Consider the following 18,138-nt stretch of genomic DNA (forward strand, 5'->3'; position numbering starts at 1 on the left):
CTCCTAGAGCGCATCAGCACTGCGCCTGGGCCAGCTCCACACGGGTCAAGGAGGCCCCGGGTTTCAACCTCCCACCTCCCGTGTGGTAGGACGATGCTCTATCTCTTCAACCAAGGCCGCTTCGCTCTGCTTCCTTTCCAACGCAAAAATAAATAACTCAAAGTTAAGAACTGCCCCAGACCCGTGACCTCGGCACCACGTGTGGGTGGCCAAGGACGGCGCGGCCTCGGGAGGGCAGCCGCGGCCGATCGGCCTCCGCGAGCAATCGGCGGCCAGAGGCCCACCCCCTCCCGACTGCGCCGGGATTGGTGGAGCCCGAGGCCCGCGGGAGCAGCTCCCGCTCGCGTCTGTGCGGCTACGCAGACATGGCGACCGCCGCCTGGCTGCTGGGGCGACGTGTGGCGAGCGGGAGGCCGCGCCTGCTGCCGCCGCGGCCGCGGCCGCCGCTCGCACGCCTGGTTTCCCAGCCCGCGCACTCGCCCTTGCCCGTGGACGATGCCATCAACGGACTGAACTCAGAGCAGAAGCAGGTAGGGAGCCAGACGCCCTTCCGGGCCCGGGGCCTCCTGCCGGCCCGCGGGCCTTGCCTTCAGCGCCGCGCAGTCGGCGGGGCGCGGCCTCGGCGCTGGTCCGCCGGGTGCGGCTGGGGCGGCCGTGGGGGCGCGGGCCGTGAGTGCGCTCTCTGTGGCCCGCCCCGCCGGCCTCCTTCCCAGTCTGAGCAGAAGGCTTGAGTTAGAGGGTGACAGGGTCGTCCGGGAGACGGCTGGTGTTTTGGTGAAGGGTTGGCAGGGGCTCGTGGCACTCGCTGGTGGCAAAAAGGGCCGTCCCTCTCAGTGAAGTCCACTTACAGCTGAGGACTGTCAGAGGCCCTGGTTCTCAAACTCAGTCACCAGGAAATCCTTTTTTTTCAATGCACCTATTAGAAGTTCTGAAGTGCAGTGTGACTGTCAGTATTTTCCAGCGCTTGACCTCAAACCCCAAAGTTAAACAAGAACTCTGATGACCTTCCAAATGGAATGGAGACAGATCCCTTCTGGAAGGAGGGAGGTGTGTGTGCCCTGGGAGGCCGGATGGAATTCGCAGGGAAGTCTTGGTCCTGTGGCCCTGCACAAGTGCCTGAGCTTCCCAGGAACTCCAAAGTCCTAGGGGCCCACCGTGGAATCTCCCAGACAGAGAGGGTCAATCTTGTTCTCTAGCTTTCCCGCCCAGAGGCTTTTGTAATCTCTTTGAGTAATCAATCCCTTTTAGCAAAAGCCTGGGGAGTGGGAGGTGGGGAGGCAGGGAGGGGACTAGTTCCAAGCCCTGAGAGAGGAGTGTGGCTGGAGCACAAGGAGTGAGGGGTGAGAAAGGTACTGGGGAAGGCTGGAAGAGTCAGCGAGGGTCAGCTCATACAGGGCATGTAATACAGCCTGGGTAAGGACTTGCGTTTTATTCCAAGTACAGTGGGAAGCCACTGAATGATTTTATGTGGGGGAGTAGCATTTCAAAAGTAATCTTCAAAAACGTCTAGACTGAGGACCTTAAGAAAGAGGGACAAAGATAATCTCTTAGGAAGCAGAAACTAGTAGGGCCTCTAAGTTTTAGTGGGACGCTGTTTGGTGAGGTTACTTGTGCCCAGCAACAAAAAATGGGCAGTGTCCCTGAAGGTATCCTCAGCAGTGGAGATGCGGTCCTTAGCAGCAATAATGTCCTGGCTTCAGCGGCATCTGTCCACCTCTCTGCCTCTAGCTTCGTCAGACCATGGTGAAATTCCTTCAGGAACACTTGGCCCCCAAGGCCCAGGAGATAGATCAGAGCAATGAATTCAAGAACCTGCGTGTGAGTTGTGAGGCCTGGGGCAGGGGGTAGGGGAGGGGGACTTGGGGGGGCCTGGAGGTCAGGGGAGAGGGGTCTGGGGGCGGGGCACGGCCACAGGGCAGTCTGTGGGAGCTGAGCTGGGCTGGGCTAGGAGTTGCATTGCTTCCTCTTCTGGTAAGTGAAACCTCCCTACGAATGCATCCTCTTTCTCTGAAGCCTTGGGACCTCATGGTCCAAGTGTGCCAGGCACCCCGTGGCTGGCTGCCGCCTTCTCACAGCTCTCTCTATTCACTCCACTCTTTTGGCAGGAGTTTTGGAAGCAACTGGGGAGCTTGGGAGTATTGGGCATCACAGCCCCTGGTAAGTATAATTCCTTTCCCTATAGAGAACTTTTCTTGAACACTGGAGAAGTTCCCAGAAGAAGCAGGAAAGGAGGAGAACCAGATCATGCTCAAAGAAACCCAGAACTTCCTCTTGGCCTTCCAATCTGCAGTTGGCCATCAGCCCAGAGAAGAACACACTCTTCTGTTTGTTTCGGCAGCAATGTTGAGAAGGCAAAGGGATTTGGCCAGTGTGGTTGACTTGAACTCTGCTTGCTTAGTAGCTCTGCCATGTGATTTGGGGAATTTCGGAAACTCTCAGTCAAACATTTGTCTTAACATCTTGGCGTCACTGCCTCCCCTGAGCCCTGAGCTGTGCCCTATCAGTGGCTTTTGCCTATAGCTCATTTTCCCTGTCCTGGAGCTCATTTGGCAGCAGATGGAAGGGGAAGTCTGTCTGGGCCTCCAGGTGAGGTGGCCAGAGGATATATTTAATAAGCCCTCCCTGGGCCTACCCAGTATCCCCTGTGGGTCTTATCACTTATTTGCAGGGGGGAGAGATTGGGCTTTGTTTTGGGTGTTAGCGTCCGAAGCAGAGGCTCATCTTGGCATGCAGTGCCTGGTATGTAGAGGAAGCTGAGGCCTCACCAGCCAAGGCCTGGACGGGAGAATCGGCTTATATTCACTCAGAAGATCAGAACGCGAGGCAGAATGCAATTCACTTCTGCTTACATCTTCCCCCTCACCAGTTGGAGGACAGTTCTTGGGATTTAAGCTGATCATAGAAAGTTATATCATGAGTAACAATAAAATATGAAACCATTTAAAAATCAATTTAGACCACCTAAATGTGAAATAGTAGGGGGAATGCTGCTGGACATCCTAAGCAAGACTCTTTCTCCCAAGGTGTCCTGGTGACGGTTTCAAATTTTCATTGCCCATGAGCTGCCTGGAGTTGCTGATCTTCCCCTAGAACCCTAAGACTGGCCTGAATTCTTGGTCAGAGTCAATGAGTGCAGAGAGCCTTGCCAAGGTTTACCCAAAGAGCAGTTTTTAAAGGGAGTTTTAAAATTCCCTACTGGCATCTCTTTTGCTCTCTGCTGTCCAGCCCACTCCTAGATTTTCTCTTGGGGTGTGGCCCTCCTGTCTCCCGTCCCCAGTCATGCTTCTTCAGGTCCAAACCTATGCTGTGACCATCTCACCTCCCTTATGCCTTTTTGCACATACTCCCCTTTGCTTTGGATCTGTCCATAGTACTCTGAATCCTCCCTCATTGTGTTTCTCTGTTAAACTCCAAGTTCTCTTTCTTCATTTGTGTATCTGCCTCTGCACTGCTATAACTTTCTAAATAGTGGGTGCTCAGATTGTTCTCTTGTCTTCATTAAGAAACACATTTGAGATAATGCAAGCATTGCAATGATTCTTTTCTGAACCAAACCTCAGCCAGCAAGGAGCAGCAGGCAAAACCAGTCCTGTGAGCTCGTACAAGGAGAGTCCACGGACTCAGCTTATTCCCTTGCTATATAAAACTTAGGTTAGGTGCTACAAGGCTGTTTCTTTAACAAATGTAAGATTCCTGTCACTGTACCAATTTATTATGTGCTACTTTTTCCTTTGCCCTGCACAACCCCACTGCCAGTTCAATATGGTGGCTCAGGACTGGGCTACCTGGAACATGTCCTGGTGTTGGAGGAGATCTCCCGAGCTTCTGGAGCAGTGGGACTCAGTTACGGTGCCCACTCCAACCTCTGCATCAACCAAATTGTGCGCAATGCGAATGAGGCCCAGAAGGAGAAGTATCTTCCCAAGGTGAGGGAATGGGCATGCAGATTCATATGCCGACCTCCTGGTGCAACTGTCAGCTGTTAGAAACCCTCCCTGCCCAGTTGGTGAGCACAAGGCAGACATGCTTTCTGTGGGATATAACCTTGAACCAATGGTCCTTAGAAAGGGGCCAGAGATTTGCTTTCAACTACTTCATTCGAAACAGTTAAAGACAGGACCAGAATTCCTGACTTAGTCAATAGCATTAGAAGAGCACTTTAAGAAATGAACCAATAGAACTAGCTTCTTTTGCAAAGGAAAGCAGAGAAGGAGAGGCATTTAGAGCCTCGTAGATAATTAGGCTTCTCTTCTAGGACCTCACCAATGCCCTCGTCTAAAAGAGAAGTTTAAGTGGTATGTATTAGTCAGCCAAAGGGGTGCTAATGCAAAGTACCAGAAATCTGTTGGCATTTATAAAGGGTTTTCATTTCAGGTAGAAACTTACAGTCACAAGGCCATAAAGGATAAGTTACTTCCCTCTCCAAAGTCTGTTGCCATGTATTGGAGCAAGATGGCTGCTGGTCTATGAGGGTTCAAGCTTCGTCTTCCTCCTAAGGCTCCATGGGCCCAGCTCCTTCTGTTCTCAGCTGTAGACTGGTAGAAGGCTTGTCTCTCTCAGTGGGGCTCATTTCTTTCTGGGCTCAGCTGCTCTACTATCTTCACAAGGTCAGCAGTAGAGCATTAGTCACATTCTCTTCCCAGGGCCTCTGCCGTGCCTAATGGAGCCTTCTGTCTTTCGTCACATACCTGCTTCCCTGTGTATTTACTTCCTGGGGTTCCAGCATCAAAATTCCCACACACCCCTCTGCTGTGTGGTTTTCTCTCTGAGTCCCCGCCCACCAAGGGGGCAGAACCTCAACATCCTACTGACATGGCCGAATCAAAGCCTTGATCATAATTTAATCAAGTAAAAGTGAAACCTCAGGATCTAAATCAATCTGCTACACTCAGAAGAACAGACCAGCTTATAAACATAATCCAATATCTCTATTTTTGGAAATCATAAATAATACCAAACTACTACAGGGTGTAATGTGGAATGGCAAGAAGCAGTATCACAATGAGCTCCCATAGGGTACTTTTGGAGTCACAGCAAAGACCTTTGGGATTTTCCTTGCAGCTGATCAGCGGTGAGTCCATTGGAGCCCTGGCCATGAGTGAGTCCAACGCTGGCTCTGATGTTCTTTCCATGAAGCTAAAAGCAGAAAAGCAAGGTGAGGCTCCTTTTGATCTGGGAGCTGAAATGGGTAGAGGGACAGACTATGGGAGGTGGCCTTTCCTGGTTTTGCAGCATCATTCGCCAACTGGGCAGCTTCTTCCTCAACCAAAGTTTTGTGGATCGACTACCTGAGATGAGCCAAGATGCCTTAAGCAAATAGCCAGTTTCTCATCCATAGGAGATTACTACATCCTCAATGGCAACAAGTTCTGGATTACTAATGGCCCTGATGCTGACGTCATCATTGTCTATGCCAAGACAGATGTGGCTGCTGTGCCAGCTTCTCGGGGCATCACAGCCTTCATTGTGGAGAAGGTGAGTATGGGTGGATGCGTGGTCAGGGGCGCTTTTTGCTCCTGGAAGTGCTTCCAGAGATGGTTCCTTTCAACTGATCGTGCATGATCTCTGTGTGCTGTGGGTGGAGGTGAGGCCGCAGAGGAGACTTTGAAGGGGGCTGACAGGAGATTGGTCAGAAAGCAGAGTCTGGGGAGGATGGGTGAGGTCTGAAGATGGTGGAGCGGTCCACAGAGCCAGGTGATACAAAGAGGTCCAAGAAGATGAAGGGTGAAAAGAGGCCATTGGATTGAGGCCACCCAGTTGTCACTGGTTACCTTGGTGAAGCTATGGAAGATTGTCATGTGGATGGGAAAGGAAATGGGACTCCAAATGTGTCTGCACCTTTACAAATGTGGGCAGTAAAAGCAAGAGGGAGATAGAGCAAGTTTGGAGTTTGGGTATTTTGTTTTTTGTTTTTTTTTAATTAGGTAATACCGGGGATTGAACCCGATACCTTGTACATGGGAAGCAGGCATTCAAACCACTGAACTATACCCACTCCCCTGAGTTTGCTTTAATGAGTGTTGTGAAGGTTTGTAATACTCTTAGTAGAGAGTGGGAACAGTAGCTAAATAGGACTGGAGGAGGAGAAAGTTGAGTAGCCAGAAGGGTGTGGCTAGCAACTAAAGGAACAGTGACAAATGCAATATATGATCCAGAACTGGATATAATAATAGAGGAGAAAAGGCCCAAAAAGACTTTATTGGGACATGTGAATAAAATAGAAATATGGACTCTAAACTTTATATCAATGTTAAAGTTCTTGAACTTGATGACTGCACTTAAGGTGGAACGTATGCAGAAATCCTTGTTCTTAGGACGTATACATGGGAGAACTCCGTGTTCAAGGAGTATGATGTACACAACCTACTTGAATGTTAAGTTAATAGGTAAATAGATAATAGATCGATAGGTAGATGGATAGATAGAATGATAGGTTGATAGATTGATGGGCAGGTAAATCGATAGAATGTCACAGCAAATGTGGCAAAATATTAAAAGTTGGTGAATCTGGGTATCTGGGGCGTGGGGAGTATGGAAAGTTGGCAGTCTTTTGTGAGTTTTGCATTATTGCAACTGTCAGAAAGCTTAAGGGAGAAAAAGAATGTGGCTGAGATGGCAGTTGTCAAGATAGCCAGCCTGGAGTGGAAAGAAAACTGCATTGCAGGTACTCGGCTGGCTACTTGTGAACATATTGCATCTAATTAGCCCCACTCAAAGCAGTCGGGTGGTTGAACTGACCCTGGATAGGACTCCATTAAGTCCAAACAGCAGAAGGACAAGAGGGCAAAGGCATTGAGTGGGCTGGCGGAGTGTCTGAGAAGCTCTTTCCCCTGAGGAAGGAAACAAAGCCAGGGGCTAAGGAGGAGTCAGGGAACGGGGTGTTTCTTGGAGAAGAACTGGGGAGAATGCCAGCTTCCAGAGGAGAGCCAGGGATCAGAATGGAGTGTGAGGACAGGAGGTTCTAGCAGTGGAACAGTGTCGTGACCACAGTGGGACCATAGGAGCAGAATGCTGCCTCATTGCGCAGGGCAGGGACCTAACGGGAAGGTAGGCACACCTTCTTCCTAGGAGCCTTTCCTTTCCTTGGCATCCTTGGAAAGGTGGTCTGTAATAGGGCCATCTTTTGTTTCCTGGAAAGGACATGCCTGGCTTCAGCACCTCCAAGAAGTTGGACAAGCTGGGGATGAGGGGCTCTAACACTTGTGAGCTAATCTTTGAAGACTGCAAGGTGCCTGGTGAGTTTCTGTATGCATGGAGGAGCCCCAGTCCTGATCCCTTCCCATGCTGATGTGGTTGTTCTCAAGCTGAGCAAGCCCATCTCCTGACCAGAGAGGCTTGTCAGCTCGCCAGTGACATGCAGTTGGTCTATGGACCTGCCACCCAGTCCCCTGTCCGTGTGGTCCTCCCGAGACTGCTTGGACAGCTCTCCTTCCTGGCCAGGGCTGCTGAGCAGGATTGATGCAGGACATGTTTGCTAGGTGAATAACACTGTGCCCAGGGCTTGTCTCTGGAGGACAGCTGCAAGACTGCCCCATGTCGTGAATGTCTTTCAGACTTGTTAGTGTATTAGTACAGCCCGTGAGTTGCTCATTAATGATACTGAAAAGTTTCTGAATAAACGCACAGAAGCTGGGCTCAGTGAAAGGAAGGAAATTCCGTTTGAGTGTGGTATTTTTCTCCCCTGAGATAGAACTGAAAATTTGGTACAGTGTGGCATGGTGGGAGAGCCACCACCCCAACCGCGTGCTAATGAGACCAAGGGCATGGATTTGATCACCTTGGCCCTAGGTGCCTTAGGGCCCTAGATCCCGTCTCTCCCTCTACCTGCTCTCAGAGAAAAGTGTGCTTTGGTTACAAGAAGCATCTAGGGAGGGAGAGCTGTGCAGGTGCTTCTCTGTCAACAGGAAAAAGACCTCATCTTACTGGGAAACGGACTTTGGCCCAGTGGTTGGGGCGTCCGTCTACCACATGGGAGGTCCGCGGTTCAAGCCCCGGGCCTCCTTGACCCGTGTGGAGCTGGCCCATGCGCAGTGCTGATGCGCACAAGGAGTGCCTTGCCACAAAGGGGTGTCCCCCGCGTAGGGGAGCCCCTCGCGCAAGGAGTGCACCCGTAAGGAGAGCCGCCCAGCGCGAAGGAGGGAGCAGCCTGCCGAGGAATGGCGCCGCCCACACTTCCCGTGCCGCTGACGACAAAGGAAGCGGACAAAGAAACAAGACGCAGCAAAAAGACACAGAGAACAGACAACCGAGGGAGGGGAGGGGAATTAAATAAAAAATAAAGAAAAATAAATCTTTAAAAAAAAAAAAAACAGACCTCATCTGACATTAACGGCAGGTCAGTGGTGGCAGTTCTTCATACTTGGTTTCCTGCCCTCACCTTCCATGGCCCTCCAGTGTCCTGGCTCACAGGGTGGAGAGGTGCTCAGCAGTTTCTATCACTAACCCATGTGACACGAATGGACATACAGTGATGGTTACCTGACATTTTGCCACCGAAACATAGACTTAAAACTGGCTAAAAGGATAACATTTTCTGTTGCGTATATTTTACCACAGGTAAAATTTCTTAAAAAGTGAGGAGGCTGGGAAACGGACTTTGGCCCAGTGGTTTAGGGCGTCCGTCTACCATATGGGAGGTCCGCGGTTCAAACCCCGGGCCTCCTTGACCCGTGTGGAGCTGGCCATGCGCAGTGCTGATGTGCGCAAGGAGTGCCGTGCCACGCAAGGGTGTCCCCCGCGTGGGGGAGCCCCACGCACAAGGAGTGCGCCCGTGAGGAAAGCCGCCCAGCGTGAAAAGAAAGAGCAGCCTGCCCAGGAATGGTGCCGCCCACACTTTCCGTGCCGCTGACGACAACAGAAGCGGACAAAGAAACAAGACGCAGCGGATAGACACCAAGAACAGACAACCAGGGGAGGGGGGGAAATTAAATAAATAAACCTTTAAAAAAAAAAAAGTGAGGAGGCTGTGCAGTTTCTTCCCACTGACCAGCACTCTGCCAACAGCTTCCAACATCCTGGGCCAGTTGAGTAAGGGTGTGTACGTGCTGATGAGCGGGCTGGACCTGGAGCGGCTGGTGATGGCTGGCGGACCACTGGGGTGAGTGTGAGGCTGTGGCGGGGAGCTGGGCCCTTTCCGCCTCCTTGGCAGTGGGTGCCTTCGGAAGCAGCAGCCTCCTTCTCCTTGGGGGGCCTCCTAGCCACTGCCCTTTCTCTCCCGGGTCAAAAGGAGCCTCCTCCTGCCGTGTTTCATTCCTCACACGGAGCAAAACACAGCCTAAAGAGCAGTGGAGCTTAGCTATTCAGGTTGTGAAACGGGGCCCAGGCACTGGTTCTCGTCGACTGCAGAGGCCCAGCAGTGCCACATCTGTTCTCGGGAGGCAGGGGCACAAGGGCTGGGCCTGCGGTGCAGTTCCAGGGCAGGGTGACGAGAGTCTGCGTGCTCGCTTTCTCCTCCCCGGTGCTCCAGTTCCTTGCTTGCTGAGCTTCCCTCCCACCCCAGGCTTTCCACACTGGCATTTGCTGCCCAGATTGGCAGTGATGGGGAAACGAGGCTCCTCCCCCAGAGTCTTTCTCTTTTCTGGCAGGCTCATGCAAGCCGTCCTCGATCACACCCTTCCCTACCTGCACATGAGGGAAGCCTTCGGCCAGAAGATCGGCCACTTCCAGGTGAGTGGGACGTTTTGTTGGGGTAACATTTTCAGTGGATGAATGAAGCCGTGGGGCGTGCTCTTTGCTCTCCTTCTCTAGCAAGATTAGCTTGAATGCTTGAAATGCCCTTTCTTCAGCATTCTACCTGGCTCTGGGATTTTTTTAGGAAGTTCCTCACATTGTCAACTCGGTTCCTGTTTGAGATGAATGAATGAGGAACCACAAGGCCGGGGCGTGAAGTGTGCCGATTGTGGGGAGGCATAAGGGAAAGGGAGCCTGAAGAAGCTGCAGGAAGTGAACGAGGATTGCAGCAGAGGGTGCCTGGGTGGGGGGTTCCCTTTCTGAGACAGCGGGCCGCCTCAGGGTGCTGAGTCCACAGTGGCCTGAACTCCAGACGTGCTACCGCTCCTGTCATGGTAGGCAGGTGCCCTTTCCTCACTGTCCCCGGATTCCCCATTCCTAGCTGTCAGGGTGCTTTTGCTGACCTGCTCTTGGTACCTGGAAAGCATGTTCTGCGAGGACAGTGGCTCCAGCATGTTGACTGGTGACCTCCCTTTGACCAGTTGATGCAGGGGAAGATGGCCGACATGTACACCCGCCTCATGTCGTCTCGGCAGTACGTCTACAACGTCGCTAAGGCCTGCGATGAAGGCCACTGCACTACCAAGGTAAGGGCCAACCCACGTGGGGAAAGGCTAGGGCAGTGGGCTGGCAGTGGAACAAGGTCCACCCGGCCCTGGCGAGGCCCCACCGACCCAGAGGCTCTCCCCCCAGGACTGTGCGGCCGTGCTTCTTTATGCAGGTGAATGCGCCACAAAGGTAGCCTTGGACGGCATCCAGTGTCTCGGTGAGTCACCCCCACCCCCACTACCAGGGCTGCTGTCACTTCTGGTGCACGTGGCTTTCTCCTGAAAGAGGTTTCCTCTCCATTCCTCACTGTGCTCAAGCCAACCAAGCAGAGCTGGAACCTTGAAGCTCCTTCTGCCCTACTGACTAGGGAGACATGGGAAAGCAACCTGCTGGAGGCCACAGGTTGCCTCATAAGTAATGCCCCTCTCAGCCCCTCCCGGATACGCAGATCTACCTGTTTTATCATTTTGCCACGTTTGCCAGATCATTCTATCTGTCCATCCATCAGTCCCTCTTATCTTCTGAACATTTGGAAAGAATACTGCCTCCTGTTTCTTTGTATGTTTTATAACCTTCTGTTGCAACCTGGACATTTTGACATTTTAATGTGGTGTCTCTGGGTTTTAGACTCGAGTCTATTCCTTAAGCCTGGATCAGCTAGTATCAAGAGCTTTCCTTGAATGCCAGGAGTTAAGAGAGAGAAAAAAAAGTGCTTTTCCCAGTCCTTGAAGCTTGGCCCATGTCAGTGCTCTCCTTGACCATACAGTGAGCCTAGAGATGAGCCAAGGCAAGAGCACAGGAACTCCCCACTTTGCTGCACATGCATCTTGTCCTGGGCATGCCCATGTGGCCATAGGAACATCCTTATTTACATGGATCCAAATGGTTTCCCCAGCGTGGTGAGTTGGCTTTGTGGTTGGCTCCGTGACATTTGTGGTCCACTGATTGTGCTGCATTAATAAGCTTTGCTACCAGTTCTACTTTCTGTGGCCTCTTCTACAGCGTTGCTCTTTGAGCAAATAAGGCAGTCGCCTCAGCGGCCCGGTGACTTGCCATTTTTCCTTCTGTGCCATGACCTCCACTTGCTGGAGTCTTTCTCCTGCTGTTTTTGCAAGTTGGCATTCACCCTGTTACTGCAGCTCTTCAGCTGATTTCCGGAGCTTTGAGAAAACTGGTTGTCATGTCAGTGGCGAGACGAAGCCCTGAAGCACCTCGGTCCCCCGTCTTGGCCTGGTGGAGGGCTGTGTGGGTTTATGGCTGCTTCCTTTTACTCGCCCTCCTCTTATGACCTGTCTCCATTCGCCTTCTTCGCTTCGGCCCACTCCCTATCACTTCTCCTGTTGTCCTCTCTCTGCCCAAACCCCGGCTGCAGGTGGTAATGGCTACATCAACGACTTCCCCATGGGCCGTTTTCTGCGAGATGCCAAGCTGTGTGAGATTGGGGCTGGGACCAGTGAAGTGAGGCGGCTGATCATCGGCAGAGCCTTCAACGCAGACTTCCACTAGTCCCAAGACCCTTCAGCCCTTTTCCCAACACCCAAGTGCCTTTGGAAGTAGAGACCTGGCAGCTCTCTTACTTGCCGAAAATAAGCCCTGCTATTGCCCAGCTAACCTTCCTGCCTCAGCTCCTGGCCTCTGCACAAGGGTGGCCTCTACAACAGCTGCTAAACACCGGGGGCCTCACAGCCAGGGCCAGTGAGCCGGCCAGGAAGAGCATCCGGCAACTTAAAGTGGACTCGACAGGAAGCATGCTGGCTTTTCTGGGTATTGTTGAGACGGGCTCTGGCAATTCTGTGCCCCTGATCTCCAGTGTCTGTGCCAAATGCTGTTATCTCCTTTTGTGGTACCAGCTGATACCAATAACACACAGGGACATAACACACCCAGCCTGAGTCTCCTTACTGAGACATTTACTACAAAAAGGTCTCTCTGGAAGACGAAAATGGTCTCCATTGTATTAATCTATACACAGAGAATACATTTGGTATTTGATTTTACTAAAATGGGATAAAACTAAGTGTTTTGCAGAAAAAAGAATACTATAGAGTATATTCTTCATAAGAAAGACAGCTGAAAAATCCCAAAATATGTGGAAATTAAACATAACTCTAAATCACACATGGGTTGAAGTTGTCTCACGATAAAGTAATTTGAGCTAAAAAATAAATTTATTAAAATTTGTGGGATGGGAAGTGGATGCAGCTCACATAGTTTGAGTGCCAGCCTCTCACATAGGAGGTCCCAGGTGCAGTTCTGGTGCCTCTTAAAGAACACAATGAGTAGGCATTGAGCAAAAACGAGCAGCCAGCAAGCTGACAGTGCCCAAAGGCAAAACAAGCAGGGAGTAGACTCAAGCAGTTGAGCACCCACTTCCCACATGGGAGGTCCTGGATTCAGTTCCTGGTACCTCCTCAAGAAAAGACAGACAATGAGAGAGAGGAAAAAATAATGAGCAGACAGCAAGCAAAAACAAGCAAATGAGTGCAAACAACTACAAAAGCAAACTCGAGGGAGTTATCGGGGGGGGGGGGGGAATTTGTGGGCTGGAGTGAAAGCTGTGCTTCGAGGGAAATTTATAGCATTGAATGCATATATTAGAAAAGAAGAAAGATCTAAAATCAGCTAAGCGTCTACCTTAGGAAACTGGAACAAGAAGAGCAGTAAAAGCTACCAAAGCAGCAGAAGAAAAATGATAGAGCAGAAATCAATGAAACTGAAAACGGAAACAATTGAGAAAAATTAATGACATGAAAAGCTGCTTTTTGAAAAGACCAATAAAACTGATAAATCTCTAGGCAAGCTAACCAAGAAAAAAAGAGAAGACAATTACTAATATCAGAAATGATATTGATGCTACTGATCCCATCAACATTAAGAGGATAGAACAGCTATATCTGGTAGTGTAAGTCCTCCCAACTTTTTCTTCTTCAGGATTGCTTCTGCCATTCTAGGTCTTTTGCATTTCCATAAACATTTTAAAATCAGCTTTCTAATTTCTATTAACCTGCTGGAATGTTGATGAGGAATTTAGTGTACCTATAGATCAGTGTGGGGAGACTGACATCTTAATACCAAGTCTTCCAACCCGTGATGGTGGTATACTCTCCATTTATTTATGTTGTCTTTAATTTCTGCCAGCAGTGTTTTTGTAATTTTAATGTAGAGGTCTTGCACATCTTCCATTAGTTTTATTATGCGTTTGGTTCTTTTAACTTCTTTTGTATTTTTAAAGTCTCATTTTCCAATTGTTGCTTGTTTATACCATATATGGGCTCTCATGGGAGGCAGGTGCGCAACCATTGAGCTACATCTGCTCCCCAAGGATTGTTTTTGTTGTTATTGTCATTATATTAGGAGGTACTGGGGATTGAACCTGGGACCTCATACATGGTAAGCAGGCACTCAACCACTGAGCTCCACCCGCTCCCCTATACCCTTTATGTACTGTCCTTGTATCCAGTTAGTTGCTGAATTCACGTATTAGTTGCAATAGTTTATAATAGATTCTTTTTAATTTTCTACATTTGCAGTCATGTCATCTCCAAATAATGACAGTTCGATTTCTTTCCAATCTCAATACCTTTTCCGTATTTGCCTAATTGCACTGTCTAGAATCTCCAATGCAATGTTGGATAGAAGTGCTAAGAGACATTCTTGTCTTGTTTCCAACCTCAAGGGGAAATTGTTCAGTATTTCACCATTAGGTATGGCATTAGCTGTGACTTTTATGTAGTATCCTTCATTGGACTAAGAAAGTTCCCTTCTGTATCTCATTTGCTGAGAGTTTATCATGAAAAGATGTTAAATTTTATCAAATGCTTTTTCTGTATCTGTTGACATGCTCATATGATTTTTATCCCTTATTCGATTAATTAGGTGAATTACATTGTTTTACCTTTTTTTTTTAGAAATCTAGCATTTTCCCTTTTAATCATATTCAGATACATATTTCAGTCCTCTTAATTGCATTCACAATACAGTGCTACCATCACAGCCATCCATTATCAAAATATTTCCATCATTCCAAATAGGATCCTGGTACATTTTAAGCATTAACTCCATTTATTTTCCCCTGATTTATTATCTTTTTTTAAAAAGATACATAAGTCGCACAAAATGTTACATTAAAAAATATGAGGCTCCCATATACCCCACTCCCCACACCACCTACTCCTCCCACATCACAGCTTCTTTTCATTAGTGTGGTACATTCATTGCATTTGATGCATTATCTTTTTAAAGTAACATTGGATTCAATTTATATGGTTTTTTCGGAGGTAATGGAGACTGAACCGAGAACCTTGTATGTGGGAGGCAGCACTCAACTACTGAGCTACTCCACTCCCATAAATATATTTTTAGTGTCTTTGTGTTTAAGTTCATGAGCGATATCAACCTATAATTTCATTTTCTTGTCATGTTTTGTTATCAGGGTTATATTGGCCACATAAAATTGGAAGATTAAGTTTGGTATTATTTCTTCAAGTGTTTGGAAGAATTCACTAGTGTGAACCCATCTAGGCTTGGAGTTTTTTTCCTGGGAGGGTTTTTAATTGTGGATATAAATTTCTTTATCAGGTAAAAGATTATCCAGCTTTTCTGTTTTTGTTTTACCATTGTTGGGTAGCTTTGGTAAATTGTTTTTCAAGGAAATTTCCCATTTTGTCTACACTGCCAAATGTATTGGCATAAGTCATTAAAAATATCCTTTTAATCTTTTTTGTATCTGTAGGATCTGAGGGCTGCCATCTCTTTATTCCTTTTTTTTAGATTTTTTAAAAAATTTATTTCTCTCCCATTGCCCCCCTAACCCCCCATTGTCTGTTCTCTGTGTCTATTTGCTGCATTGTCTTCTTTGTCCGCTTCTGTTGTTGTGAGCGGCACGGGGATCTGTGTTTCTGTTTGTTGCATCATCTTGTTGTGTCAGCTCTCAGTGTGTGCGGCGCCATTCCTGGGCAGGCTGCACTTTCTTTCACGCTGGGCAGCTCTCCTTACGGGGCGCACTTCTTGCGCATGGGGCTCCCCAACATGGGGACACCCCTGCATGGCAGGGCACTCCTTGCGCACATCAGCACTGTGCATGGGCCTGCTCCACACGGGTCAAGGAGGCCTGGGGTTTGAACTGTGGACCTCCCATGTGGTAGACGGATGCCCTAACCACTGGGCCAAGTCTGCGTCCCCCTCTTTATTCTTGATATCAGTAATTTGTGATTTTTCTTTTTCTTGATCAGTCTTGCTACTGCTTTTTTTATTTTCTTTTTTTTTTAAGTTATTTTTTAAATTATTGTTTTTAAAGTTAATAGATCACACGAAAGTTTTTTTTTTTAGATTAATTTATTTCTCTCCCCTCCCCTCCCCACCCGCCTTGTCTGTTCTCTGTGTCTATCCCAAATAAATATCCTTTATAAAAACTAAACAAGGCGGCGCACTTGGCCCAGTGGTTAGGGTGTCCGACTACCACATGGGAGGTCCACAATTCAAGCCCCGGGCCTCCTTGACCCGTGTGGAGCTGGCCCATGCGCAGTGCTGATGCACTCAAGGAGTGCCGTGCCACGCAGGGGTGCCCCCCATGTAGGGAGCCCCTGCGAAAGGAGTGCGCCCCATAAGGAGACCCACCCAGCGCAAAAGAAAGTGCAGCCTGCCTAAGAATGGTGCTGCCCACATGGAGAACTGACACAACAAGATGATGCAACAAAAAAGAAACACAGATTCCTGTGCTGCTGACAACCACAGAAGCAGACAAAGAAGACGCAGCAAATAGACACAGAGAACAGACGACCAGGGTCGGGGGGTAAGGGGAGAGAAATAAATAAATAAATCTTTAAAAAAAAACTAACCAATTTCTGGTATTTTGTATCCGCACCCCTTTGGCTGACTAATACACCACGTTTCATCCATCAGAATGCAAAACTCAAGAAGAGATGTGGCTCAAACAGTTGAGCACCCACCTCCCAATGGGAGGTCCTGGGTTTCCAGTGCCTTCTAAAGAAGAAAGACAATGATTTAAGAGGGAAAAAAAGCAAACAGAAACAGAGGAGGCAGCTAGCTAGCTCAGGGGAGCTGATGTGGCTCAGTAGTTGGCACCAGCCTCCCACATACCACGTCCTGAGTTCAATCCTCTGTCCCGGTACATCAAAAATAAATAAAAAAAGCAAAACTCCATTCACTCTTGTTAGTGAGGCTGTGAGAAAATAGGCACTCTCATTAGACTGCAAAATGGTACAATCCCTTGCAGGGGAATTTAGCAATATCTATTAATATCAAAATTATAAATGCATTTACCCTTTGACCCAGGAATCCTATTTCTGGTACTATGTCGTACAGGTACATAAAGGTTATCCATTGCAGCATTGCTGATATTTCAAATGACCATATAAGGAGAATGGTTGAATAAACTGTGGTATATCCATGCAACGGAATATCTTTAAAAAAAAGGGGGAAGCGGATTTGGCCCAATGGATAGGGCGTCTGTCTACCACATGGGAGTTCCAGGGTTCAAACCCAGGGCCTCCTGACCCATGTGGTGAACTGGCTCATGCGCAGTGCTGATGTGCGCAAGGGATCCGTTACAAGCCCAGAGTCACTGCAGGGGAAAGGGTAGGAGAAAGCAGGATATGGTAAGACTGATCTAAAAATGAGAACAGTGCCAAATACGGTGATAAGTCATCAAATATGCCATCTCCTTTTTGCCTCATAATAGAACTGAAGTAGTTGATGATATTTACAGATAGTGAAGATTTGGCCCAGTGGTTAGGGCGCCCGTCTACCACATGGGAGGTCTGCGGTTCAAACCCCAGGCCTCCTTGACCCGTGTGGAGCTGGCCCATGCACAGTGCTGATGCGCGCAAGGAGTGCCCTGCCATGCAGGGTGTCCCCGCATAGGGGGAGCCCCATGTGCAAGGAGCGTGCCCTGTAAGGAGAGACGCCCAGCGCGAAAGAAAGTGCAGCCTGCCCAGGAATGGCGCTGCACACAGGGAGAGCTGACAAAACAAGATGATGCAACAAAAAGAAACACAGATTCCTGTGCCACTGACAACAAAAGAAGTGGACAAAAAAAAGAACACGCAGCAAATGGACACAGAAGAGACAGCCGTGGCGGGGGCGGGGGGGTGGGGAATAAATAAATCCTTTTAAAAAAAGAACATACTGATGTAAGAAGCTTGCCTCAGGTCATACAGGCAGGTAGTAGTGAAGGAGGGAGGGGCCTACGCTCTGCTCCAAGACCTCAGGGCAAGGGTCCCTGGCCCAGGCCAGTGGTTTCTGAGCTCGTCGCCCCCCTAGGAGGTGCCCCTCCCAGGATCCTGAGGGCATTTCTCTTTTCCTCCAGAGCTAAGGGCTGGGCATGAGCTTGGAAAGCCCTGAACCAGGACTGGGGAGAGTAGAGGCTTGGAGATGGCAATTCTGGAAGAGAAGAGGTTTCTGCTCTAAACCCCAAATGGAGGTTCACCCTCTAGACCCCACATAGGGTCTTGGCTCCCATCTCACCCTGTTTTCAAGGGCCTCAGGTCGGCCACAGGGTAGGAGGTCTCTCCCCAAGATCCTGCTGCTCCCGCCCAGGAGAACTCGACCCAGCGCAAGCCGTGGACACAAACTCCTGCGCCTGCACCCAAGGCCCTGCACGATCCAGCCGCCACCGCACTTCCTGAATGCCCCGTCCCGCCCTGCAGGAACTGCCCCACCCTGTCCATCCAGCCGCCCTCTGGGCTGTCCCACGGACACCAAGGGTGCTCCCACGCCAAGCCTCCGCTGCCCGGAGTCCCACTCAAGGGCCAGCCCACGTCTCACCGCTCCTGAAAGCCTTCCCTGAAATAGGCCGTAACAATCGGGGTGGGGGCCCCAGGCGTGAACTCCAGGAAACAG

General features: G+C 49.4%; 1 protein-coding gene across 1 annotated transcript; it reads left to right on the top strand.

The window, feature by feature from the left end:
• The first annotated feature begins 329 nt into the window (after nucleotides 1-329).
• On the top strand, nucleotides 330-12,396 carry LOC131277981 (isovaleryl-CoA dehydrogenase, mitochondrial-like). Its single transcript, XM_058293921.2, has 12 exons — nucleotides 330-530; nucleotides 1,729-1,818; nucleotides 2,106-2,157; nucleotides 3,757-3,926; nucleotides 5,062-5,155; nucleotides 5,339-5,475; nucleotides 7,139-7,235; nucleotides 9,004-9,097; nucleotides 9,585-9,666; nucleotides 10,212-10,316; nucleotides 10,423-10,495; nucleotides 11,651-12,396. The coding sequence occupies exons 1-12, from the start codon at nucleotides 366-368 to the stop codon at nucleotides 11,782-11,784; spliced, it is 1,293 nt and encodes a 430-aa protein (XP_058149904.1). The 5' UTR covers nucleotides 330-365; the 3' UTR covers nucleotides 11,785-12,396.
• Nucleotides 12,397-18,138: the final 5,742 nt, after the last annotated feature.

Source organism: Dasypus novemcinctus, chromosome 3 (genome assembly GCF_030445035.2).
Source record: "Dasypus novemcinctus isolate mDasNov1 chromosome 3, mDasNov1.1.hap2, whole genome shotgun sequence".
NCBI classification, from domain to species: Eukaryota; Metazoa; Chordata; class Mammalia; order Cingulata; family Dasypodidae; genus Dasypus; species Dasypus novemcinctus.